General features: G+C 43.5%; 2 protein-coding genes and 2 long non-coding RNA genes across 22 annotated transcripts in view; 2 read left to right on the top strand and 2 right to left on the bottom strand.

Moving 5' to 3' along the window:
- The window catches only part of LOC310831800, a 389087-nt gene that overhangs the window by 319529 nt on the left and 43785 nt on the right, over positions 1-25773 (bottom strand). The window lies entirely within an intron of this gene.
- On the top strand, positions 780-7453 carry PCLAF (PCNA clamp associated factor). Its single transcript, XM_083712972.1, has 4 exons — positions 780-961; positions 3710-3787; positions 4836-4998; positions 6906-7453. The coding sequence occupies exons 1-4, from the start codon at positions 910-912 to the stop codon at positions 6967-6969; spliced, it is 357 nt and encodes a 118-aa protein (XP_083569098.1). The 5' UTR covers positions 780-909; the 3' UTR covers positions 6970-7453.
- CSNK1G1 (casein kinase 1 gamma 1) overlaps positions 15217-25773 on the top strand; it is a 54344-nt gene continuing 43787 nt past the window's right edge. For 6 of the 15 annotated variants that reach the window (XM_083712787.1, XM_083712777.1, XM_083712778.1 and 3 more), the window contains exon 1: positions 23930-24053. The gene's annotated coding sequence lies outside the window, so the exon portion shown is untranslated. The other 9 variants (XM_083712790.1, XM_083712783.1, XM_083712789.1 and 6 more) reach the window with 8 other exon arrangements.
- LOC310831808 lies at positions 17310-22594 on the bottom strand. Of its 5 annotated transcripts, XR_014557973.1 has the most exons (4): positions 21629-22594; positions 21261-21424; positions 17991-18072; positions 17310-17495 (listed from the first exon to the last, which is right to left on the bottom strand). It is a non-coding gene; the product is annotated as an uncharacterized lncRNA (long non-coding RNA). The 5 variants fall into 5 exon arrangements; XR_014557972.1 differs by lacking the exon at positions 21261-21424 and having other exon boundaries at positions 21619-22594; XR_014557974.1 differs by lacking the exon at positions 21261-21424.

Below are 25773 nucleotides of genomic sequence, written 5' to 3'. Positions count from 1 at the left end.
CCTTTAAATGTTCAGCTGACGTCTGTCAACAATTTTTTTTGTGTGTGTTGAATATATGCTATATGATAATTTATGGACCTAATAGGTATCTAAAGCCATTTGCATGTAACAAAATATGTATTTTATCAAAGTAATTGTTGAACTGAAACGCAATTAAAAAAAGGTATATTAAAACCACTGTTGCTGTATGTAGGTTTTATTTTGTTTTTTTATATTTTGGAAATGTACACTTTTTTTCCTTTAGTTTTTTTTTTTTGGGTCCCCAAGAGAGTGGAGCCCTAAGCTACAGCTTTTTTAGCTTATAGGTAAATCTGGCACTGGGAGAATACAGTTCTTAAACGTATACAGAATAACCTCAGTGCCTGCCCGCTTTCAGCAGCAGTCGTGGGTGAGACCACAACAATTCACCCGCTGCTGAGCCACTTCACACCACCAGTGTGACAAGGCACCCGCCGTCCCGATCCATGCCCAAACGGTCAGATATCGAACTTGCAGGGCAAGTTCTGAGTCAAAGGCTTTTGGAACGCCTTTTCTGAAGAATGAAAGGCGAGCGAGACCCATTCATCCCCCGCCGCGTTTCCCCCCTCCGCCACGCCCACGCGCAGCGGAGCAGCAATTCTGATTGGTCAGGCCGCGATTCGGAGAAAGGAGTTACATGTACCAAAGTTCTAAAAGCGACGGCGTTCTCTGATCAGAACGCCAGCCGCGGGTTTGCTTGCGATTGGCCAAACGGGTTTCCCGCCAGAGCCAATGGGAGCGGGGCGCGCGCGCGGGAAGGACAAAACTTGGCAGCTTGAAAGTCTCGGAAGCTAGAAGACTGCGCGGGTCTTTTATAGCGGGCGTTGCTGCTGCTGCTGCTGCTGCTGCATCTTGCAGTCTGATTCTGCTTTTGCGAGCGGCCGTTGCAGGATGGTGCGGACCAAGGCGGACTGCGGCGGGACCGGCGGAGCCTACCGGAAAGGTAGGGCATAGGTTTTAGTGTACTTGGGTTGCAAACTACTGTGCTCATCGTAGGGAAACCCGGCGTCCAACTTTTTCTCAGCCGTGCAATTGCGCCTGGGTGGTTTTTGCACGCTGTCATTCAGGCTAGCCTACTTTACAGGGTTGTTGTGAGAATGCAATGGAGGGAAGAGCAGAACCATGTGTCGCCCTGAGCATCTTTAGAGGAAGGAGGGCATTAAACTTTAGCCAAGTTTCTAAAGAGTTTTTTTTGTTTAGTTTTTTTTAAGTAGACGGGGAGAGTGAGTCTTGTTACTGGACCGGGATTTGGGGAGGGGGGGTAGAAGGTTGTTGGGAATATATTTGGAGTAGTTTGTCTTAAACCTGCTCGGATATTCGGACCGGCCCACTGCCTCCTGCATTCGTGGGGGGCGCTGGCCGTGGCAAGAAAATATTCGAAAGCATCGTTAGATAAAACTGCGGGTGCCTTTGCAGCTTTCTAGAACTAAGCTCCAGTTCTGGAGCCAGGTGGTGGAGCCGAGACTTGCATTACTCCTGCATTAACCTTGAAGCCCTGGGGAGATTTGAGTATGGCAAGTTGTGGGATGGTAGGAAATGAATAATCTTCAGCGTTTTATGGTTCCAAGTGTTTCCTGTGCATTAGCTGTGTTGCAATCCTTACCGCAAGATTAGTTGGCATTCTTTTTTTCCCCTACTTGGCCTTGGAAAGGTTGATGCTGAGATGGACTACCATAGGGCGGGATATAGGATTCGAAAGGGCCGTTGCCTTTGGCCAAGTGTCTTCTGCATGTTCCTTCCTAGTTAGCGGACATGATCTTATTGCATTGCAGGTGTGCTATGAGCTTCCGCTTTTAATTTCCTGTAGTGCTCTGGACACCTTATTTAGATACAATCTGGAGCATTGTGAGATCCATTAAACTGTTTTTTTTTAATCAGTTGGTGTTGGAGGCTTAGGGCAAATATCTGCACTATAAATGTCTTATTGGGACCTCTGCAGCAACCTATCCTAAGGTCAGCTAGTGAAATAACGGCCACATTCACATCAAACATTGAAAGCACCAGGATACCACTTTAAGCAGTCATGGTGCACCTCAAAGAATTCTGGGAGCTGTAGTTCAAGGGTGCTGAGAATTGTTAGAAGACCTGTATTCCACTCACAGAAGTACAATTCTCAATGTGGCTTAACCAATCCCTCTTTACATTGAAGGCTGGGAATTGTTAGTATCCCTTTATTCCCCTCTGAAAGCTATAACTCTCAGCATCCTTGACAAACTACAGCTCCCAGAATTATTTGGGGGAAACCATGACTGTTTAACAGTGGTATTACAGTACTTTAAATGTATTGTTGCACACCAACCCAATCTTTGAGCAGTTTGAGATTCCAGGAGTTCCAGGGTTTGTGTTTGCTTTTGGAATGAGGCACAGCAGACACTGTGGTGTCTTTAGAATAAATGGTTTATTTAGATCTCTATACAGCCTGAGCTTACCAGGTACACAGCATCAGCAATCTGAAGGGGTCTTCTTTCTCCCATAGCCACAGTCTTGGATCAAAACAGGACTCTCTTTTTAAAGTAACTTTTTATTGGGTTTTATAAACAGGAATTATAAATGATGCAGATAAATAGAGTAAGTCTCATGTAAGTTAAAAACCACAGAAATGGCACAATAAATTTGCAGGAATCTCTACAACATTATTATTGGTTAATGTACAAGTACTTGGTTCATAGTTTAAATAAAAATTATAACAAAAAGGAAACAGTTTAAAACAGACAACATTCAGCATCCCACAGCTAAAACGCCTAATCAGGGGGCCTTTTGACTTTCTAACTAACAGATAGTTGAGGGAGGGGGCCCCACCCATTTGCCTTCTGGCACAGAGCCACTCCTCTTGTTCTCATACTTAGGCTGGATCTAGACACATCAAAGATACATTTCAGTTTGCAAATTTTGTATTAGAAATCGGGTTAGCAAAAACGGAACCCCACAGCGCCATCTGGTGTCAGTGTTAGAATGCATAAAGAACACATACTGTATACGTAAAGTGTTTTTTTTCTTTGCCAATGTAGCTAAGTGCTTAGGGGGCCATTACCTGGCTGGCGTTGCTATTCCAACTATTGAATATCTGCTGGATCCAGAAATTAAAAGAGGGCCCAGGCATTTAGCCTCCCCCCCCCCCAACGCATAACAGTATGGTGTGAATGTGGCCAGTAACAGAGGCGAGCCCTGAACTGGAGACTTCTGGACATGTTTAGCTTCTTATCCTCTCCCCTAGGTTGGTTCTTATGGTGGATATCTAAATTTAGGGATGGTGACTGTGGTAGGGCTTCCATTTGTGATAGAGTAATGCTTGGTAATGGGGTTTATTGTTCACCTATAGCTGTGCTGTGGTTTAAATGTGTAAGCAGTTTTACTTGAGAAGTAAAAAGCCCTGTAGCTGGGCTGTGATTCCGCATGCCCTTTTCTGGGATTAGGCCCTGTTGAACTCAGGGGAACTTGTTAGTATGCATGTATAAAATAGAGTTGCATGTATGGTTGGCACTGCAATTCAACCTTGCCTTCCTGTGAAAGTTGGTTGGGGGTCCACATCTCCATGCATGTGCTATGTGCCTTCTAACCATTGAATTAACTACAGCCAGACCCCTAGGGTAAAGGCTTGTTGTGCTGGTATCAAGTAGAATCAAGAGCTCTTCTTTCTTTGTGGGTGAAGTTCCTGAAAATATCTAACCCTTTTCTTCTCCTACAACCCTAGTGGTGGCTGCCAGGGCTCCACGGAAAGTGCTGGGCTCCGGAAACGTTGATGTGGGCTCCTCTCCTACTTCACGGAAAGGTGAGCAAAGCGGTGAGGGCAGCAGGGTTTGAGTCTTGGCTGCCTTTTATGTGGCTTGGGGCATGTGTTGTGGATTACCTGCTTTAAAAACAAAAACAGGGATTCTCTGATCTCTGCTCAGCGACTTCCTTCGTCACGTCTGGAAGACAGCACTTTGGTAAATATGTAATGCTGCTGATATCCTAATTTTGGTTAACTTCTGATTGGATAGTGCTCTGCTGCACAAGGACTTGGTGTTTACCAAACAGGGCAGTTAATTCCGGAACCAGTTGTCATGATGCAAGAGTGCTGTAATAAGTTAAAGGCCCAGTGTGCTTGAATTCTCCAACTACAGAAGAAGCTGCTTTTGTGTTTTTCCTGCTCTGGCCTTGCATAATTTTAATTAGTGAAGTGAGGGGGAACATTTTCATGCACTACTTTCCATAACTGATTTTCCAGTGTTGCATTTTTCCATACAAAAAGTTCCCTTTTGTAAGTTCATTAGCAACAATGAATTGATGCCAACTGCAAATACAGAATAGTACAAGCTAGGCAGCTTCAAAAGCATAGCAGCTTGAGAAACCTTGGTGCTCTGTATACAACGTTCAGTTGATGAGTTTCATTTCTTCCCCTTTGACTGTTACTCCTTGAATAGTTTGTATCTGATGTGTACCATCCACCCAAGTATGCACTGAACCTAAGGAATCCATTGTGATTTGAGATCTAGGCTGCAGTCTTAAGGCACTTGAGTAAAAGACAGACTGCAGTACTGTAAACTGTGGCATTTAGTGACTAACCTTTTATGGGATTATGCAGTTTAAATCATTTGAGTTTTGCTTCTGACAAACATGTTAGAATCTGGCAAATAGTCACATTAATCAGTGCTCTTTCGTTAAGACTTCCCTGAAGATGGGTAAAACCACCTGACTGCTTATTCCTCATGCCCTAGGTTTCCTGTCTTTTATGCAGATTTCATTTTTGGATTGAAGCTTTTGCAGTTAATGATCTTGGGTGTGTTGAGTTCTTTATGATTGATCAGCGCTGAAGTATTTTTAACCACATTTTGCAGCTGAAAGTAAATATGCTGGTGGCAACCCAGTGTGTGTGAGGCCAACACCGCCATGGCAAAAAGGAATCGGGGAGTTCTTCACACAGTCCCCAAAGCATTTGGAGAAGGAGAACCAGGTCCCTGAAGAGCCGGGATGCAGTGGAATAGGAAAGCACAGAAGAAAGTAAGAAAGGAGATCTGCAAAAAATAAAACAATACTGCAACTGGAAAGTGCAATGTGATAAGCCATGTATTCTATTGAGCTGTGAAACATTCCTGTGGGGTTTGCAGAACCCATTTCAAATTTACCTGTTGAACAAGCTGAAACGGGCTGCCTGGGGTGAAACCCAAAGGGGCTGCCTTTCACAGCACCCGCCTCCCCTTGTCCCTGCTGAAGTCTCGCTTATTAAGGTTGTGTGGTTGTGGCTTCCGGTGAGATCATACAAGGCCTCTGCTCAATTTTGTGCCGCTCTCCTATGATCTCGCGGGAAGCTGCTGCAGCCACTTCTCTGGTGGTGCTAGGGGAGTCTACTCATGGCGGTGCCCCTTGGATTCTGCTGCCTGAGGCGGCTGCCTCAGCCTGCCTCCTGGACAGGCTGGCCCTGAGCTGATAAAAAGTTTGCAATTTTCATCTGAATTTGCTCGTTTCTTAAACAAGCATTCCCAAGTTGCTCACTTGCAGAGACTTCTGCTTCCACCCACAGATAAGAGGTTTAGCTTTAGGTTCCCTATTATCCATAGCAAGAAGGACCATCAGTTAAACTAGATCTTTGTCCTAATTAAACTCCCTTCCTCAGCATGACCATTTGGTAAAAGCTGTTGGGAATCATGGAGAACAGGAGCAAAATTTTAGGTTTTTAAGTTACTTCAACATATAAAATACACATAAATTTTGCTTTGTTGCTTTTTATGTATTGCTCTTAAAAACACATTCATAGTTTCCCAGCAGAATTTAAGAAAGGCAGCCTTTTATACAGAAGTGGGCTGGGTTTGATTTAAATGATTCCATACTAGGGAAGAAGCTTTTGGCAGTCACTTTCTGAGTCCATTGTCATGATGATCACGATCCTCAGTATCCATTCCATTACAAAAGGAGGGCTGTTGAATAATCTTGTTAAACTAATTTGTTATCTTCAGTTATAATCTAGATTCCAGGGGTTGAGCATCCTGCATTAGGATACTTTAATCCCTGCTAAAGGGCACTAGCTTCCTAAATATAGCTGACTTGGATGTATGGTATTTTAATAAATGAGAAACATGAAACATGAATAACTTGTTCTAAATAGATGGGGGAAATTGGTATTGGTAGCTGGAGATGTAGAATGTAGCAACTGATACAGGAAACTGTTCATAAAATCTCCAATGCTTTGCATGGCCCCATCTATTTGCATTCACAATGTTTTGGTACTGGGATGCTGGGAATGCAGGCCATGAATTGTTCTGTCTAGCCTATTTCAAAAATAACCTGGGGTATAAACTTAAATGTTTGCAAAAGTGCCAGAGCTTGTGGATTCCCTATAACATTTTACTATGTTTTTATATGTGCTGCAAGTCAGATGGACGGGTACAAATTATTATTATTATTATTATTATTATTATTATTATTATTATTATCTCAGCAGACATACTGCATCAGGCAAAATGTTCTGGCTGGCAGTTGGGCAGAATTACCTATCTCATCTAAAGCACAGAAATATTTGTCTCCACAACGTTTGTTTTCTCCAATATGTAGTGGTACATTGACAACAGATAAAACATTATTGTGTTGAGTTTTAATAGTTCTGATAGGAAACATTTGCAGTGTTGTCATCAATGTTACAATCTCTTAAATAATTTGAGGTTGTGACTCCTTGGTAATCTTGATTGTTTATTCATGCCTAGACTTATCATGTTAATATATATATTTCTATGTTATACGAAATGAGAAACTTTGAAAATAAGTTTTTAAAAACTCTTTAAATTGCTTGTTTTTAATAAAAAGAAAAAAATATATCACCATAGGAGTTAACAATTCCATATATACTTATTTAATATATAAATAAACCATGGTACGGTTGATTTTTTGATGATAAAAATCTCTCCTTTCCACAGAGCTCGCCCTTTGTCTCCTCATCCTGCTGAAGACGGATCACCTTCTGAAGATGATCAGATGTGATCAGATGCTTTGCCTCTTCTTCTGACAGATCTTGCCATGCTCAATGTTTGTGGCAGCTTTGTGTGTAAATCTGTATATATTGCATGCGTTTTGGTTTGAGTACAGGTCTCTAAAAACCTAGCATGCTGTTTTGTTTACTAAAATAACCTAAAACTTGAATGACTCTAAGGGAATTGAGAAAACTAGTATTTCTTGGGAGCTTAGCTACCAATCAAGCATTGCAGTGTTGAGTAAGTAGTAATCCTGGGGTTTGTGTTAAATGGTGTGGTTTACTTCTTTCTGCACTCCCTAAAGTTCTGTGCCATATGAGTGTTGAAATGACTGTATTACCTTTTTAAAAAACCTGTTTGTATTTTGATGCAATTCATTACCTTGAGTTGATATCACTTGGCCTCTCTTTCTGAGTGTTCGAGAAGGGTGAATCTGAAACTCCAGCTATTTAAACTGGGAACACCAAAAAGTATAATTTGTAATAAAATAACTTCCTGAGTTTTCTATATTGTGCATTTTTATTCTGACAGAGCCAGAGTGTGGTCCAGAGGCAATAGTGTATGTCGGTAATGGCAGTAGTGATAACATCAGGGATATAATGTAAATGCCACTGAAACAAATTATATTCAAATTCTTTCATTGTGTATTCCCTCCCTGCACTTTCAGGATATACTTTGCTTATTCACATACTGCGACTCATGTCAGTGTTCTAGTTCTTATGCTTTAACACAGTATGAGACAGTGCTTAACATGTATGGAGGGAAGGTATAGTGGGAATAGAATGAGATGTATTGACCCAGAGAAAAAAGTTTGAGACTCAACTGGATTAATCTGATGAGCAGGGTGAGGAAGAGGTCTGCGCCCTCATTGCTGCCCTTGGGTGGGCAGAGACTGAAACCCTTTGCCCAAACCAGCACAAGGGAGACCGACAGCACCATCTCACACAAAGAAATGAGTTCAGGAAAAGAAAAAGAAAGAAAATTATTTGTTGCTGCTGCTGACAAATTATGGAGTCACGAGAAATCACTTGGGATTTCTTGAGGACACAAGCTGTGGGTTAGCCACTCTGGTGTTATATAGTCAACACAAGGGAATGGCTTTTCCTTTTCCAGAAGAAAAGATGTTGGTTAACAGGGTTGGCGACCTGCTTCTTCTGTAACCCTGCTCTATTTGAATTATTTTGAATCATGCTATAATAAGCCATATGCCACATTTAGAAATAGTCACATGAAAAATCTGCTAGCTAAATCAAAGAGCTGGATTATTTTTAAAGGAGGTTTCACCTGATAGCCAATAATTCCCAGACCAAGACAGTTAATATTTGAATAGCTTTACCAGAAACTTCAAAAGTTTACTGGAAAGTTTCTTCTTGGTGAATAAAAATAACACATATGTAGTAGTAGTCCCGCTTGGACTACTGCAATGCGCTCCATGCGCGGCTACCTTTGAAGGTTACCTGGAAACTGCAATTAATCCAGAATGCGGCAGCTAGACTGGTGACTGGGTGTGGCCACCGGGACCACATAACACCGGTCCTGAGAGATCTGCATTGTCTCCTAGTATGTTTCCAAGGACAATTAAAAGTGTTGGTGCTGACCTTTAAACCCCCCAACGGCCTCAGTCCTGTATACCTGAAGGAGTGTCTCCACCCCCATCGTTCAACCCAGACACTGAGATCCAGCGCCGAGGGCCTTCTGGTGGTTCCCTCGTTGCAAGCAGTGAGGCTACAGGGAACCAGGCAGAGGGCCTTCACGGTAGTGGCGCCCACCCTGTGGAACGCCCTCCCATCAGCTGTCAAGGAAATAAGCAGCTATCTGATCTTTAAAAGACATCTGAAGGCAGCCCTGTTTAGGGAAGTTTTTAATATTTAATGCTGTATTGTTTTAAACACTTGATAGGGAGCCGCCCAGAGTGGCTGGGGAAATTCAACCAGATGGGCGGGGTATAAATAATTATTATTAATTATTATAGTTCACTTTCAGATCTGAGAACTGCAGTTTTAAGAGATGCAGGACCTTTAAGCATCTGATTAGCAGATATAAAGTATTTTCCTCCGCATTGTGCTGTGAGGCAGAGGAAGATGCTTTTTGCAGACATCTTGCATTATGGTGATGCAAGGTTTCAGGTAGTAAGAAAACAGGAAAGTGTGCTTTGACCTGGTAGCAATGGGAGGATGTGAGAAGTAGAAGGAGGGGCAAGAAGTAGAAGAAGTTAAGGATTTTGCTGGGGAATGGCAGACTTCAAATGACTGTGGATTTGCCACTCCTGCTCTAGGGGTGGTATTCAGCTACCTTTTATTCACAGAAGACCAAGTGAAATAATGAGGATAAATGTTAGATCCTTTAATTTCAGTGGGTTTGTTTTGAGTAAATCTTAGCTGAATCCCACCCTTAAAGTTTAGCTAAAATGTCAAATTTCACAATCCAATAGTTTCAGTTGACTTAAGGGTATATTTGCATGTTCACCAATCTTTAAACCTACACATTAGCTGGGCTTCGCAGTTATTGATACGACACCTTATATTGTATACATATACCGTAACTATACAAAGGGCACAAATACCAACAGGGTGTTATGGCCTTTGGTCTCTGTACTTGCATATAATATCTGCTGAGTGAGAATAATGCTTTAGCTGCTAATGTGGAGTGGACTCTAACCCATGAAAGCTGTCATAATAAAGCTAATATGCAAAACACAATTACTGATAGGTTCCATTTGAACTGAGAGTTATTATTTACGCAGTGCCATCAGTATGCTTGGTGTTTCACAGAATCGTAGAATTGGAAGAGACCACTGCAATACAGGAATCTTTTTTGCCCAACATGGAGCTCAAACCCACCATCCTGAAATTAGACTCTCGTGTTCTAATAGCTGAACAACTGTACAAAAGGATAGCTCTCTGCATTGAGGAATTTGCAGTCTAAAATGTGGCACTTTGAGGGAAGCAGTAATGGGAATAAACAGGAAGAATGCTTATTTCAGTCAGAAGTTTTTTGTATGGAAATAGGATTGTGTCTAAGATTTCATGAAACAGATTGGCTTTGAAGGAAGAAGTGGTATCCTGAATATATTTTGGAAGGCAATTATTTTGGAGACTGGTTTTAAACATACAGGGTAATAGGAAATAAGAAGAAATCAGTAAGGCAGAATCAGAGAGCAGGCACCCATGAGGCAGTAGACGACAGTCAAGGTGGATAAGTGAAGCTCATGAAAGCAAAGTGAGAGAAGAGATAGGGAAAGGCCAGGGGAGGGCTCAGAAGAGTCTCAACAAATGAAACTGACCTGTAGAAAATGTAACTTGAAAAAAAGAGATGTTGCACATACTTTTGTAAACCAATAAATCTTTAAAATAGATAGTGTGATAGGAATTTTGTATGTGTAGATGTATGGTAATGTTCATAACCGCACGTACGTAGATCAACACAGGAAGACCGACCTGGAACCATTTTGACCAAACTGACCAAATGTTTTCTCTGCAAGGTGAAAGTGGGAAACCTCCCCATTGCCTCTTTCCTCACAAATCCTGTCTTAAGGACACATTTAAGATATGAATAGGGTGTGAGCCTGTGACCTGTCCCAGGAACTAAGTATTTATCACTACAAAAGAATGGCCAGGCTCCCCAGGCAATCCAATCAAGTAACCTGCCAGACAGGAGATAAACAACAACAGGAGAAAAACAATATTCAAATTTCTGTTTTAGACTGCCTTTTCTGTGATGTAGTTATGATGTATCTTGGGGGTGGTCTTAGGTTACACCCCTTCTGTGATGTATGTATGATGTTTCTGGAGGTGGTCTTGATCTACAGGGTGGCAATTTCAAAAGTCTTTATAAGGCCTTGCGCTCCCTTTTTCTGGGTCCCTCCTCTCTCCTGCAGGTGAGGGGAGCACCCTGTTGCAACAGATCAATAAAGATCAAGCTTACTAGCTGCTTTGCTTCTCAATATTCTCTGGTTGGCCTCTGTTATTCTCTCCTACCAATAGGGAACCTATGTAAGGACTCTATATGGGCTCTTGGATACCCGATAAGGGAAAAGGTCAGTTTTTATTTACAACAATAGATAGATAGATAGATAGATAGATAGATAGATAGATAGATAGATGGCTTAGGTTGGCTGTGATGCACCTTGAAGCAGGAGGGAGAGGAGAACCAGTGTAGGGATCTAAGCAGGGGTGTCATGATTGATTATGGCCATAGGCGCCGACTCCATGGGGCCTGAGGGGGCCCGAGCCCCCTCAAAAATTCGTTTGGGGGGGCTCCGCCCCCCAATAATTTAAGAAAATTATTACCGTATTTTTCCGGCATTCTGCCTCAGGGTCTTACTGCCCACCCTGCTCTGTTTCCTTGCTGTGTTTGCTCAAACGGAACAAAGAGCAGGGAAAGCCCCTCCCCTCCAGGCAGAGGGAAAGCAGAGTGTGTCTCTGTGCTCCGTGCAGGAGGGAGAGCGAGAGAGAGCGCACGAGCTGGCTGACTTGGGTGGGTAGGTGAGGGAAAACTTTTGCCTTCCTTTCCTCCCTCCTCCTGTTATACCCCTCTCCTGCATTCTTAGCCAGCTGCTTCTCTGCACACCCCTCTCCTGCTCCGTGTCCCTTCTGTGTTTTTCCTTCCCTCCCCACTTAAAATGTGGTTAAAAAGCATGGATCCACATGGATCCTCAGGATCTTTGCATTGGGTCAGCCCAAATTCCCCATCAGATCACATAGCATGTCCATGGCTACAGCCTGCCCCCCAAAAATCACGCACCCACTGTTGCCTGGGGCTGCAATGGTGCAAAAATGTGGTTAAAAAGCATGGATCCACATGGATCCTCAGAATCTTTGCATTGGGTCAGCCCAAATTCCCCATCAGAGCACATAGCATGTCCATGGCTACAGCCTGCCCCCCCAAAATCACGCACCCACTGTTCCCTGGGGCTGCAATGGTGCAAAAACGTGGTTACAAAACATGGATCCACATGGATCCTCAGGATCTTTGCATTGGGTCAGCCCAAATTCACCATCAGAGCACATAGCATGTCCATGGCTACAGCCTGCCCCCCCAAAATCACGCACCCACTGTTGCCTGGGGCTGCAGTGGTGCAAAAACGTGGTTACAAAACATGGATCCACATGGATCCTCAGGATCTTTGCATTGGGTCAGCCCAAATTCACCATCAGAGCACATAGCATGTCCATGGCTACAGCCTGCCCCCCAAAAATCACGCACCCACTGTTGCCTGGGGCTGCAATGGTGCAAAAACGTGGTTACAAAACATGGATCCACATGGATCCTCAGGATCTTTGCATTGGGTCAGCCCAAATTCACCATCAGAGCACATAGCATGTCCATGGCTACAGCCTGCCCCCCCAAAATCACGCACCCACTGTTGCCTGGGGCTGCAATGGTGCAAAAACGTGGTTACAAAACATGGATCCACATGGATCCTCAGGATTTTTGCATTGGGTCACCCCAAATTCACCATCAGATCACATGTCTGTGGCCACAGCATGAAGCACAAAAATGATACATCCACTGTTTCATTCAGAATGTTTTTTCCCCTTGTTTTCCTCCTCTAAAAACGATGTGCGTGTTATGGTCAGGTGCGTGTTATAGAGCGAAAAATACGGTAGTTATATTATGCTTTGTAAAATCACAAAATTATGTTGGTATTTTTTATTTTCCTTGTTTGATGATAGTTACCTTTTAAAATACATTCAGTAATGAGTTAAAACAAATAATTATTACGGTAGTAAAAGAGGCGGCGCGAGTAGTTTTGCTCGGTGCGTGCGACTGGCCCAGCCCCTCTTTCCTTTTCCTCTCTTCTGCTCTCCCGCCGGGCGCCTGAGGGAGAGTTACTTAGCGGTTCTGAGGAGCCGCTGTTGTTTCGGCAGGGGAAAAACCGCCGCCCGCGAACCGCCGAGCTCCCTCTCTCTTTCCAGCCTCCCTCTCTCTCTCTCTCTCTCTCTCTCTCTCTCTCTCGCTATGGCCAAGGAGGAGGAGAAGCCCTTCAGCCAGTCTATGGCCGAGTGGCGGAGGTTCATCTACAACCCCAACAGCGGCGAGTTCCTGGGGCGAACGGCCAAGAGCTGGGGTGAGGAGGGCGAGCGAGCGAGTGCGGGCGGGGAAGGGAGGGGAGGGGGCGGCCGGCACGAGGGGCGGTGGGAGGCGAGGCGCGGCGGGCACTTGCCTTGCCCACCACGCATCTCTCTCCTTCTCGGTCTCTCTCCCTCCCTCAGCTGGCGAGGGGGCCACGAGGCGGGTGGCAGCAGCAGCAACGGGCCGGGAGCGGATCTTAGAAAACTTCCCAGGGCAGGACCCCAGTATGGGCCCCCCAATATTTTTTATAAGTCGGCGCCCCTGATTATGGCAGCAGAAAGCTGGATAGGCATGGGGGATAGAAGATAGAAAAGAACAGCTCACACTAGGTGAGAAATGAGCAGTGACCGCGGGGCCTTTGCCAAAGGGACAGAGAATGTATTTTTGAGAGCCAGTGTATTGAAATTGTTAGTGTGTTGGACCATGACCTGGGAGACCAAGGTTTGAATCCCCACTCAGCCATGAAACTCACAGGGTGACCTTCTGCCAGTCACCACCCCAACCTACCTCACAGGCTCGTGAGGATGAGCTGGGGAGGAAAATATACTACTTTGAGCTCTCTGGAAAAAAAGGTGGTAAATAAGTGTAATAAGTAATAAAATGATTTGATTATTGATGTAAGCCTCCAAAATGTATTTTGTATAGTTAAGGTTTTTATTTCTATCTTCAGTATGTTTTATCTTATTGCTGCGGCCAGTGCTTTTCCCTCCCTAAAAAAATGTTTAGGGGTACTCTCATTCTTCTACACATATTGAAATACTGCCACTCAATGAGGCCAAATTTGGTTCACAGAATGTTTAGGGGTATGCATCCCCCCCAGAAAAAAGCATTGGCTACGGCTAGTGACTGATGCAAATAAAGATTCTTCTGATCTTCAAGCAGAAAGAAGAGTCAGAGATAAATCCACAGCTAAGTGGGACAGTCCCCCTTGGGAGGTTGTGAATGAACTCTGCTTAAAGTTTTTAAGCGGAGCTGGGCGGCCCTCTGTCATGGGTGCTTTAGCTGAGTTTCCTGCATGGCAGCGGGTCCCTTCCAACTCTTCAAGTCTGTTCAAGAGGGCAGCTGGCATTGCCTTCAATGAGGAAGGGGAAGATTGGGAAGGAATGACAAAGGTGATGAAGCACGCAGGCGGGGGAGCTTCAAGCAGTTGGTCCCTTACCTTTCCCACACCGCCCTGGCCACAGTGATCCATGCAATGGTCACCTCCAGGCTTGACTACTGTAATTCGCTCTACGCGGGGCTGCCCTTGAAGCTGTCCCAGAAACTCCAGCAGGTGCAGAATGCTGCAGCGAGGCTCCTCATGGAGTCTCTGCCATGGAAGCATATTCACCCAGTGCTTTTCCAGCTGCACTGGTGGAGTACAGGGTCATATTTAAGGTGCTGCTTTTGACCTTTAAAGCCCTTCACAGCCTAGGACCCTCGTACCTACGGGACCGCCTCTCCTGGTATGCCCCAGGGAGGACCTTAAGGTCCATAAATAGCAACACCCTAGTGGTCCCGGGCCGTAAGGAAGTTAGATTAGCCTCAACTAGAGCCACCGGCCTGGTGGAACGCTCTGTCTCATGAGACCAGGGCCCTGCAGGATCTGATTTCTTTCCGCAGGGCCTGTAAGACAGAGTTGTTCCGCCTGGCCTTTGGCTTGGAGTCAATTTGATTCCCTCCCCCTCTTTCTTTTTTCTCCTGCTGCGATGAGGCTGCATTTTAATGTTTAAATGTGTTTTAAGCTTGTTTTTAAGTTGTATTCATTCAACCTGTTTTTATTATTGCTTGTTAGCCGCCCTGAGCCTGGCCTTGGCTGGGAAGGGCGGGTATAAATAAAATGTATTATTATTATTATTGGCTGCAACCCTATGCCTACTTTCCCAGGAGCAGGCCAGGGATCTGAACTGAATGGGGGCTTGCACTAGAGTAGACATAGCAGTTCTGCTTCCAGCCAACCTTTTGTTGGAAACATTAACTTGGCTACTTCTCTGGAACGAATGCGTCGCCTTCACCCCTCCGGTTCCTTTTAATCCACGTGTCTCCACATCCTCACAATCAGCGGCTGCTCCGCGGGGGGCAGGGCGGCGGCAACTCCTCCCCCTCTGAGTCACGTGACCCCCCTCTCACCATAAAATCCCCTCCAGCTTCCGCTTGGTAACCGAACGCGGTTGCTAAGGCGCGTCCGCGGAGCCCGCGACCCGGAAGCAGTTTTTGTGACGGCGCCTCGGGCCGGCTGGCTTCCCTCCGATAGGGCGCTGGCTGGGCGTAGGGCGTGAGCCCGCAGCAAGAGCTTCCGGGGTGTCCCGCTCTCCCCCCCCCTCCTGAGAGTGCTTCGACGAAGGAGGGGGCAGTGGCTCGGGGTACGCGCCCCCTCCCGCGCCCCCCCTACCCCCACCCCCTACCCCGGGAGAAGCGGCCTTTCCTCAGGACGGTAGGAGGTCAGGGCGGGTACCGGCGGTCTATAGCGCTCGTTTGCGGCGTTGACTTTTCCCTCAGCGCAGAGGCGCCTCAGGCTGCTGCTTTACCTCCGAGGAGGGCGGCGCGGGGGGCGTCTCTCTGTGCCATTAACGGCGGTCGACGGGGCCTGCCGTTGCGAGGCAGGGCGAGAGGAAGGGGGGATTTGGGGAGGGGGGCGCTCCCTCGGCTCAGGCATGTTCTGACTTGCCCAGGCCTCGCCTACCTGATAACACTTGGCGCGCCTGGCGTGAAGCGCATACGCTGAGGTTGCCCAAAGTGGAGGCTGCGTGTGCCCCGTTTTTTTTGGGGGGGGGATGCCTGGAGCAGAGTTTCGCCTTTTCCCTCCATGCTGAAGAACGGAGCCTTTTCAGCCATGCAGGAGCTTTTGCGCAGGTGTTTCCAGGGTTCTTTGTGTGTGTGTTGTTTTTCCGCTGCAACCTGTTTTCAGAATAATAATGGTGATTATTGTATTTGCCTTAACTCGATGTACTCTAGCAAAATGCTGAGCTGCTGCTCACCACGAAGGACTGGCTCCTAAGGGGTATTTGATCAAAAAGTTCGCGCGCGTGTGTGTGAGAAAGCCTAGTTTCCTAGCTTCCAGGTTTTGCCCTCCCACCAGCTCTGCCTTTGGAGAAGACAATAGTGCTGCTGCTATGATGCTTCCTACCGTCAAAGGAGACCAAATTGCTATTAGGGGTTCAGGCCAATGGTCTGTCTAGGTCAGCCTTTTGTCTACAAGATTTGGTCATATTGGGGCGGTATTGGTAAATTAAGGAGCACCATACAAAATAATGCTGCCAAAGATTAGGAAATCATGTTTGGTTGTCAGTCTTTTTTAAAAGGATACTTCTGATACAGGGTTGTGACGCACAAATCCCGTGAAACACACTTCCACTGGCTAGCTGCACATGGTGTGGAAAACATGGTTTGTCTTTTTTTCTTTAAACCTGTTGGGGGTCACACCCATAGTGTTTATGAGTCAAGTTTCTGGCAATTTTGAAATGCTCTGTGGGTGTTGGATACTTCATATCCTTCATATCCGGAGCATGCAGCCTTTTGCTCCTCTGTGTAGGAAGCCAAGCTAAACAATTTAGGAAGAGTAAGGATGTGACTCCATTAAAGGAACTTGGAAGTTTTTCTGCTTTCTTTCTGCTATGGGCCTGTTGAGCATATTATTTTTCTTCTCTAAGCCTTGATGATTCCATAGACAAAATGCAGCAGTTTATTGTTATTACCCTTTATGTGGAGATTTAAACTAATGTTGATCTGTTGCTGTGCTTCTTAATATGCCTTGTTTCTGCATTTTACTAGTTGTGGGGCTGAAAGAGGATTGTTTGTATGAAGAAAAATAATTTGCTGTTCGGATTGTATTAGCTTGTAATTTTTTTAAAAATAGTTTATTTGGTGTTTGTCCAGTTGATACTACCATGTGTGCAAGATTCATATGGTGTCCAAGGATGCCAAGATATGTGCCAAAATTATACTAGTGTACTCTGTGTTTGTTAAAAATATGCAGCTGAAAACCAGAGGTAATCTTAAACATAGTTACTTGAAACTAGGTCTTGTTAAATCAGTCTCTCAAGTCATGCTTAAAGTTTGGCTGTCTTATTGTAGTGCAGATGGAATGCCTGCATATGCTTCTGCACTACATTATTTATAAAATACAACTTGTTTATTTCGGGGGGGGGGAGCAGCAAGTTTGTTTAATTCTTTGTTAGGACCTGAGTGAATCTTATATGTGGTATATGAAGTATATTACCAGAAGATGTTTCGATCTCCACTACCGTGGGTGACCTGTCACTCTGCAGCTACAGAAAACTCCCAATTTATGCAGGGTTTCGTTCCAAGGCACCACACATTGTGTATATTTGAAACACCATTGAAAAAGCCTGCAAACGCCCCAACCTGTTCCACCTCTTTTTGTAATGTTTTTGGGTCACTTCCGGGTTTGATGCAATGTGTGCGTGAGCAGCTACAAACATTGGGTGCTCCTAAAATGGTCACTGTCTTCCTGTTAGAAAGCTGTAGAATAGATTTTTTAAAAAATTGTTATTAAAACTGAAGGCTGCATGATTCAGAAATAGAGCAAATTTCACAGACACAAGCAAAAATAAAATTTTAGCAATTTTTATTCTGGTAGCCTGACATTTAAGTACAGATCTAGGAGTTAGCATCATTGATATTACAGTGGTACCTTGGTTTACAACCATAATTCGTTCTGGAGGTCTGGTTGTAAACCAAAACAGGTTGTAACCCAAGGCATGTTTTCGGCAATGGGGCCTCCCTCCAAAAAATTGGTTGTAATCCAAAAAAAGGGACACACACTTCCGGGTTTGACGTGGTTGTAATAGAAAACGGTTGTAAACCAAAGCGGTTGCAAACCAAGGTACCGCTCTACTGGAATGTGACTAAATTCTTTTAGCAGTGTGTGGTACTAGTGTTGATTTATCAAACATGTTAGGTTCATAAATTACTGGAGCCATGCTCATTTATGGGATTGATGTCACTTAGACTTACCTGCTCTACTTGTGCAATAAGGGCGTTCTTCCCATGTGATTTGCAAACTTCCAAACTTCTGCCTGCAGTATACACCTGGTAGCTGAAAATGACAGATATTTATACTTAAATTAGTTGTCTTTAATAGAATCCAGCACATTTCAGAAAGGTGATTTTGTTGTTCAGTATCTATATAGAGGCACTGGCGATTTAGAATTCAGGATCATTCAATAACTCACTTAAGTTCAATTTGTCATTTTTAAAGTACAAGTTAGAATAGTGGTGCCAGTTCTAAACTAATGCCTGGTAGCTATTTTTGAGGGGATAGTGAAAGTGAATCCAGCAGTGACAGAGGTGTTGGGGTGTGTGTGCAGGGTATGTGCCACGTAGAGGTTTCTTTGTATAGTGGTACCTCGGGTTAAGTGCTTAATTTGTTCCAGAGGTCCGTTCTTAACCTGAAACTGTTCTTAACCTGAAGCACCACTTTAGCTAATGGGGCCTCCTGCTGCCAATACACCGCCGGAGCATGATTTCTGTTCTCATCCTGAAGCAAAGTTCTTAACCCGAGGTAATATTTTTGGGTTAGCGGAGTCTGTAACTTGAAGCGTATGTAACCTGAAGTGTATGTAACCCGAGGTACCACTGTACTGAATCTTGAATCTTTCTTATCTTTGTGACATTTTGTTTGCAATAGTCTTTATTCATTGTGCAATTTATAGGATTGACTGCTACATTGTTGTTAACGTGGAGTTACTATTGAAAATGGTTTGGAACAGGCATAGGCAAACTCGGCCCTCCAGATGTTTTGGGATTCCCATCACCCCTGACCACTAATCGTGTTAGCTAGGGATGATGGAAGTTGTAGTCCCAAAACATCTGGAGGGCTGAGTTTGCCTGTGCGTGGTTTGGAACACCTGGTGCAAAATGCTGCATCCTGCCCTACCTAACTGATACTGGGAAGAGGAAATTGGTCCTACCAGTGTTGCAGCATTACATTGGTTCCGTATTAACTTCTGGGATTAGTTCAAAGTGACTGTGTTTGTTTTTATAAAGCTGTTTATGGCACAGACCTTGCAAATGTAAACTCAGCTGTACCTTGAACAGCTACCAACCCACATGCAGATCGAGAAAATGTTAGGGAACTGCAGTGGGAGCCTCCTTTCAAGGTGGTCATCTGCTCATAATAATAAATTATTGTTATTATTATGTAAAGGGAAGCTTTTAAATGTTTTATTATGTTTTGATATACTTTGGAAGCCTCCCAGAGTGGCTGGAGCAACCCAGTCAGATCGACAGGGTACAAATAAATTATTATTATTATTATTCATTGGAATGGATAACCCAGGGAAATGCTTTGAACTCAATCTAGAGGCTGTGTAACATTTCTGTTAGGCGTGCTTTTAGATATGTTAATAGCCTTGGTTTGGATTACAGTACAGATGAGTATGTATTAGGTTTCCGTATGTGGGGTCTAAGACTAGTTAAAATAGTTGAAGCTTTTGTTTCATGTTAAAAAACAGAAAGCTTCATTTGGTGCTGTCTTCTGAACACTTTTATGATAAATAGGTGGGCAAGGTCTTGGTTACCATTTTACCTAGTTATTATTGTACAGCTTATTGTAGGTGCTTTATAAACACAAAATGACTGAGCAATGATGCCTGCCATGGTAGAACGTCTGTGTGGCATTTGCTATTACGCTGCTTGTCATTACTGGGAAACTTATGTAACCTGGAGAGAGCATAAATATTAAGATAATTTATTCTAACCTATGATTTATGGGTGCAGTAGAACTTATTGCTGCAGAAAAAATCCAGCCTCTTTGTGCTATCAGGGTTCAGATATCCTGTAGCCACCTACTTGTTCAGTTTCTCAGCACTGATGCGTGGGTACAACTGTGAACTGCATCCATGGTAACCACTTTTAGCTGTTGACTGAACTACAAATAAGTGGCTAAACTATGCAGATTTATTCAAAATGTTTATAGACATTGATATACAGTGGTACCTCGGGTTACAGATGCTTCAGGTTACAGATGCTTCAGGTTACCGACTTCTCTAACCCAGAAATAGTACCTCAGGTTAAGAACTTTGCTTCAGGATGAGAACAGAGATTGGGCGGTGGTGGTGTGGCAGCAGTGGGAGGCCCCATTAGCTAAAGTGGTACCTCAGGTTAAGAACAGTTTCAGGTTAAGAACGGACCTTCAGAACAAATTAAGTTCTTAACCCAAGGTACCACTGTATATGGTGGGTTGGTAAATTTAGGTCACGGCATTTTCTTGCCTGTCCAGAGAAGTGGAACTCATCTTGGCTTGTTCATTTTCAGAGCAAGACTCCAAACCCCAGTCAAATTCTAAGCTCTGCTTCTGCTTTGTTCTTCTAGTTTAGAGTGTTGGGGATGACGGTGAGTTTGCACAAGTGGAGCATTGCTCTCCCAATAATTCCAGAACTCTTAAAGCCAGAAGAACCCAGTCTCTGTTATTCTCCCTGCAACACACATTAATCCATCTCTCAAGGGGGATTTCACTTTAGATTATGATGATTGCCCCCATCAGAGCTCCACTCTTTGCCCCCACCCGGCCTTCACCAAATTACTCTCTCAGTCTCTCTGGACTCCATTTTCAGTCTTCCTCTGAAGGCCAGGCAGCTACAAGCCTCAGCATGCATGCATCCATTGAACAATCGCTATATGATGTGTTGCTAGGTCTCACCCCTGTTTGCTGTGGTGGGGACAATTCCCCCCATGTCAGCTCTTTCCTTCATACACAGAAAAACCTGAGGGAGGGCAATGGGATGGAGCACCCCTCTATTAACCCTCCCTCCCAACATTCAGCAGGCCTTCAGGACAGAGCAATATACCGTAGAGAAAGGGTGGTCCCAATCAATGCCTCCAACCAATCCAGTTTACAGCATTTCCCAATCTTTATCTTTTATTCATTCAGAGAGCAGAGGAGCTACATTAAGAGTGTGAGTGTGGCAGGCTATAGCTTGCTTTTATAATATTTTTATTGCTTTGCCTGAAAGGTTTGTGAGTTGAGAGAGAGGGGTAGGCTTGGTGGACTTGAAGATGAAGTGCCGCCAAACATCAGAAAGATCATGTCAGTGAGTGCGTTTATCAAATTAATTTTTGAAAACTGAGCAGAGGACAACATGGAAGGGGAAGGTGGGTTACCATCACCAACTTGTCCCCCAAATAATATATTTTGTTGCCCCCTTGTTCTGTTGTCAGAAGTAGCAGCTGGTGAGGACATTTGGAAGAAAGAGGGGAGATTATGCAAGCTTCTGTTCCTGCCACCTCCATTGGCTACTTTCCTTCTTTAAGAATTTGGGCTTGACTCTCCTTTCATTATAGAAGTTGTAATGTTTCTTCTTTCCCTCAGGATTAGTAAAATAAGACTTCAGTCCTTGAGAGTAAGTCCTCTAGAGCCCAGAGAGGATTACTTCTGAGGAGACAGAGGCCTGTTATAAATGTTGGAAGACTGTTAATATTAGTATTACCCCAAAATTTATCAGGTGCTTATTGTAAACAGTGAAATCAGAGGGAAATGAAATGTGGAAAATCTGGTTTTAGTTTTTCCATTTAATCTCACTGTTTACACTCCACCTACCTAACATGTGTATATGTCTGTAAACAAATATATCATGCCACGCACATTTACTTACAACCTGGGATAAAAACTTCATGCATCTGGATTGAACAGTGGTCCATGAAAGCTCCTGCCATGATACATTTGTTATTTGCTGAAAAAGAAAGACTTATGATAATTATTGTTTTATATTTTGAGTGTACCAGTGCCACTTAGCCCCCTAACTTTAGCACTATACAGTGCTGCTTACTGAAATCAGAGTTCATTCAGTATGGATACAGAGAGGAAAAGGTGGAAGTATTTCATCGTACTCCATTCCACAGGACTCAGCTCCCAATTATTTTACCTCCCCAGTATAGATAAATTTACAATGCAATCCTATACATGCCTACTCAAGCTAATCCCATTGAATTCATTGAAGCTTATTTACAGATAAATGGACTGAGGATGGCAGTCTTAGTTGATTTTAAAATATATGTGTGAAGTTTTCCATAGGGTTGCTGCCTAAATTCTAAAGAAAGAATGTTGCCATCTGTTGTTGAGTCAAGCTTGCACATGCTAGGGTTTTGCCCCAGTAGGAATCATGGAACTTTGCTGAAAATTACCACAGCAACAAAAACAACAACTATAATAATAGTAACATATGTGTTAGAGTTCTAATCTGAGCAGTGCAAGCTGGTAGACAATTGAGCTGGATGTTGATCATGTACACCAGCGGTTTTCAACCTTTCTGAGTCCACTGCTCCCTTGACCAACCATTCTTTCTGCAGCTCCCCTGTTGCCTGTGGGCAGCCCCTCACCTCTTTTTGAACACCCTCCCTTGTGAAGTGTTCCCTCGGCCTCCTCTTCTCTCCTCTCTCCTTGGGAGTCCACTGGACAACAGCCACCACCGTCCCTGGTCTCTGAGCTTACATGCCACAAGAAATGTGGCATCCCAAGTACCCAAAACCTTTTAGGTAACAAGATTCTGAAGACTCAGTTGTACAAGCAGTCCTGCAAAACACGTTATCTTGCGAATGGAGTATTCATAAACATGCTATTATAGAGGTACTGCTGAAAAATTATGAATTAGGTTGTGATCCCAATCCCATTTGCCTGAGAGCAGGCTCTTTTGAATTCAGTAGCATCTATTTCTGTGTTGAAATGTTTAGGATTCTGCGGTTAGGCCTGTTCTTCCAAGAATTCTGATATAACAAACATATTTAACTGTGACTGCAGTACTTGATGAACCTGCGACTTAATATATTTGGTTAAGAGTATCTATGTACATACCGGTATTTATAAATATTAATTGTTCAAATGACTTATGATTGTCCACTACTGCTGAGGCTAACCCCCATTAATGTTTCTGGTGGTCCGTTAATAATTGCCATGAAAAATGTGATATTAAAAATGAGTCATTGATGTGAATTGTATATTAGTTCACTTGTTTTGAAAAAAAGATTACCGTAATTGTTAAAATGTGTGACTGAATTGTAAAATATATTAACATTGACAATATACACAATCTCCCCCCCCCCCCCGGTGGTGACTAGACATTCTGTTGTTGCGCCCATAGTCTAGGTTTAAGGAGCCATTTAGTGAATAGCTTACATATCTGAGTTTCTAACACGGTATTGAGTACCTCTGGTGAAGACTTGCTTGTCATTGCTGAAACTTTTGGAATATTGCTCTGGTCCCAGCTTTTAATGCAGCTATAGATAAAGCATGGCTCCAAATACCTCTCCAGGCCCAGTAGACATACTTCTCATTCATTCTTGACACCAAGTGATTAAACTGTTTTATTCTGGGCTAAACATTAATAGTTTTGTGTTCTGTCTTTTCATGCCTGAATATGAGCAGAAAGATATCTGTTTCTACAGACCAGAAAGAGGAGCTGTTGGTTGGTTGGTCATATACACAAAGTAGACATATGAAATATTAGGGTTATTCTTCCTTCACATAGCTCTTTTAAGTGCTAAAGAACTTGCAGAAAGAGAATAATTCCAGTATGTACAGTATTGATTTATAAATCTTGTTGGACAGAGTCAGTGCTGTGCATAATAGAATTGTATCCAATTTTAGTCATGCTCACTACTAAAATTAATGGATGTGACTAATATAGAGATATTAATTTCAGTGTGTCTACTCAGGGTAGAACTTAGCTGGATACAACCCATAGTTTTTAAAGTGCTCAGTAAATTCTAAGTGTAATACACATGACTTCAAAATAATACACGTGACTTTTTGATTATTACTATATATTTAAACGGCAAAATATTATTCAACGTGAGGACTCCTTGCCTTCCTAACGGTTGTGATTATACTCGCTGAATAACACTTGAACAGCATTATGTTATCACAGCCACCTAAGTTCTATGAGTCTCTCACATTCTAGGGTGATGCAGCTTCTCAACATCAACCGGCCAATTGGGTTTTACAGAAGACATGTAACTTGGAACATAAAGATTTTTCTTGGGTTAAACGACAAAATGCTATTGTACCTATCCTTTCTGAGCCAGGTATGTCAAAATAATTAGGTTAATGGGGAGTCTAAGAGGATAGTAGTTAGAAAAATAGCCTATTATAGCAGCCATTAAAAAAAATACGGAAAATTAGATACTGCCTTAAATTTTCACAAAATCAGATCATACAGTTTTTCAAACATATCTGCATTACAGTACTACATCTGACATTACCTTTTTCCTAGACAGAAATGAAGCAAATTGGAATTCTGTTTCTTTTGTATTTTCTACTTGGGCTTTTCATCTTTTGCTTTTGCAGCCGGGTATACATAATTTACATAGGAAGCCGCCTTATACCAGGTCAGACAGTTGATCCATCTTGTGAAGTATTGTCTACTCTGACTGGCAGTGGCCTCTCAGTTCCATCCAAATGAGATCACAAAGCCACCTTACACTTTGTATGGTGCAATATCCACATATGGACTGGACAGTAAAATGCCAACTGATTGGTGAGCTTGAATGGCCATTAACCAATATTTTAAGCTAGTTTGTCTTGCATATTTTGAACTTGTGGAGGCATCTTAAGTTATCTGAGCTGCTGTCCCCATCACTGCCTTGCCGAGCAACAACTACTATCTTTTAGTGGGTGAGCGTGAGGAGATTCTCATGTGCAGTGACATATCTAGTGGCTGTGTACAAAAATCTATTAATTGGAATGAATGTATATGGAAATTTGTTCTAGCAAAAGTGCTGTTCCCTCAACAGATGTGGAATTTTCTTGTGGGGAAAACAGTAGGCTTTCTCATCTTAACAGAAATAGCTTCGAGTTATACATGTCTGCAGTGTACAGAGTCAGAGGCTGGCTTTGGTAATATGGTGCCCTAAGCAAGGGTTAAACCACAGAGCCTAGGACTTGCCGATCAGAAGTTCGGCGGTCTGAATTCCCGTGATGGGGTGAGCTCCCGTTGCTCGGTCCCTGCTCCTGCCAACCTAGCAGTTCGAAAGCACGTCAAAGTGCAAGTAGATAAATAGATACCGCTCCGGCGGGAAGTTAAACGGCGTTTCCGTGCGCTGCTCTGGTTCGCCAGAAGCGACTTTGTCATGCTGGCCACATGACCTGGAAGCTGTACGCCAGCTCCCTTGGCCAATAAAGCGAGATGAGCACCGCAACCCCAGAGTCTGTCACAACTGGACCTAATGGTCAGGGGTCCCTTTACCTTTAAGCAAGTTTGAGTAGGTACTCGTGTAAATATAAGTTGTTGTTGTTGTTGTTGTTGTTATTGTTATGCACCCCTTCGGCTCGGCACCTTTTTGGGGGGAACTGTCTAAACTTCCCTAAATCCGATGCTGAGAATGGTAATTGCCTAATATTGTTAGAGTGTTACAAAGGTATTACATTATTTTTGATTGAATAAAGTACTGTTAAAACAATACTTTAAAACTCTTTATTAAAAAAGCATTTCACAAATTATTTATTCTAAAAGAGAAAATGGTTCATATGGGTTCTCCCCCAGTTCTTTCCCCCCCGTCCCGCTGTTGGAAGTCTAAATGCTTTGCATGAATCAGTTCTTTGGTTCAGTATCAGTTTTTAGCTTTTGGGTAGTAGAGCTGGGGAAAACTGTTGGTCAGAGCAGACAAGGCTAGGCAAGATGGACCAATATTCGGACTTGGTATATGACAGTTTCTTTTGTTCATATAACATAGTTTATCCTTTAGTGAAAATGTCAGGTACCAGACTTAAAACCCCCCATCTCTACCTGTTTTTAAGCAAGTTAAA

This window comes from Podarcis gaigeae (assembly GCF_964106915.1).
Source record: "Podarcis gaigeae genome assembly, chromosome: 14".
Lineage (NCBI taxonomy): Eukaryota > Metazoa > Chordata > Lepidosauria > Squamata > Lacertidae > Podarcis > Podarcis gaigeae.
The sequence above is the reverse complement of the archived record's forward strand: the minus strand, read 5'-3'. Positions and strand labels throughout refer to the sequence as shown.

What these genes read in the sequence shown, in the direction of transcription:
- PCLAF (XM_083712972.1), top strand. Translation starts at nt 910, where the DNA reads ATGGTGCGGACCAAGGCGGACTGCGGCGGGACCGGCGGAGCCTACCGG. An exon ending in CGGCGGAGCCTACCGGAAAG is followed by an intron (nt 962 to 3,709) that starts GTAGGGCATAGG and finishes CTACAACCCTAG; the next exon opens with TGGTGGCTGCCAGGGCTCCA. An exon ending in ATAGGAAAGCACAGAAGAAA is followed by an intron (nt 4,999 to 6,905) that starts GTAAGAAAGGAG and finishes TCCTTTCCACAG; the next exon opens with AGCTCGCCCTTTGTCTCCTC.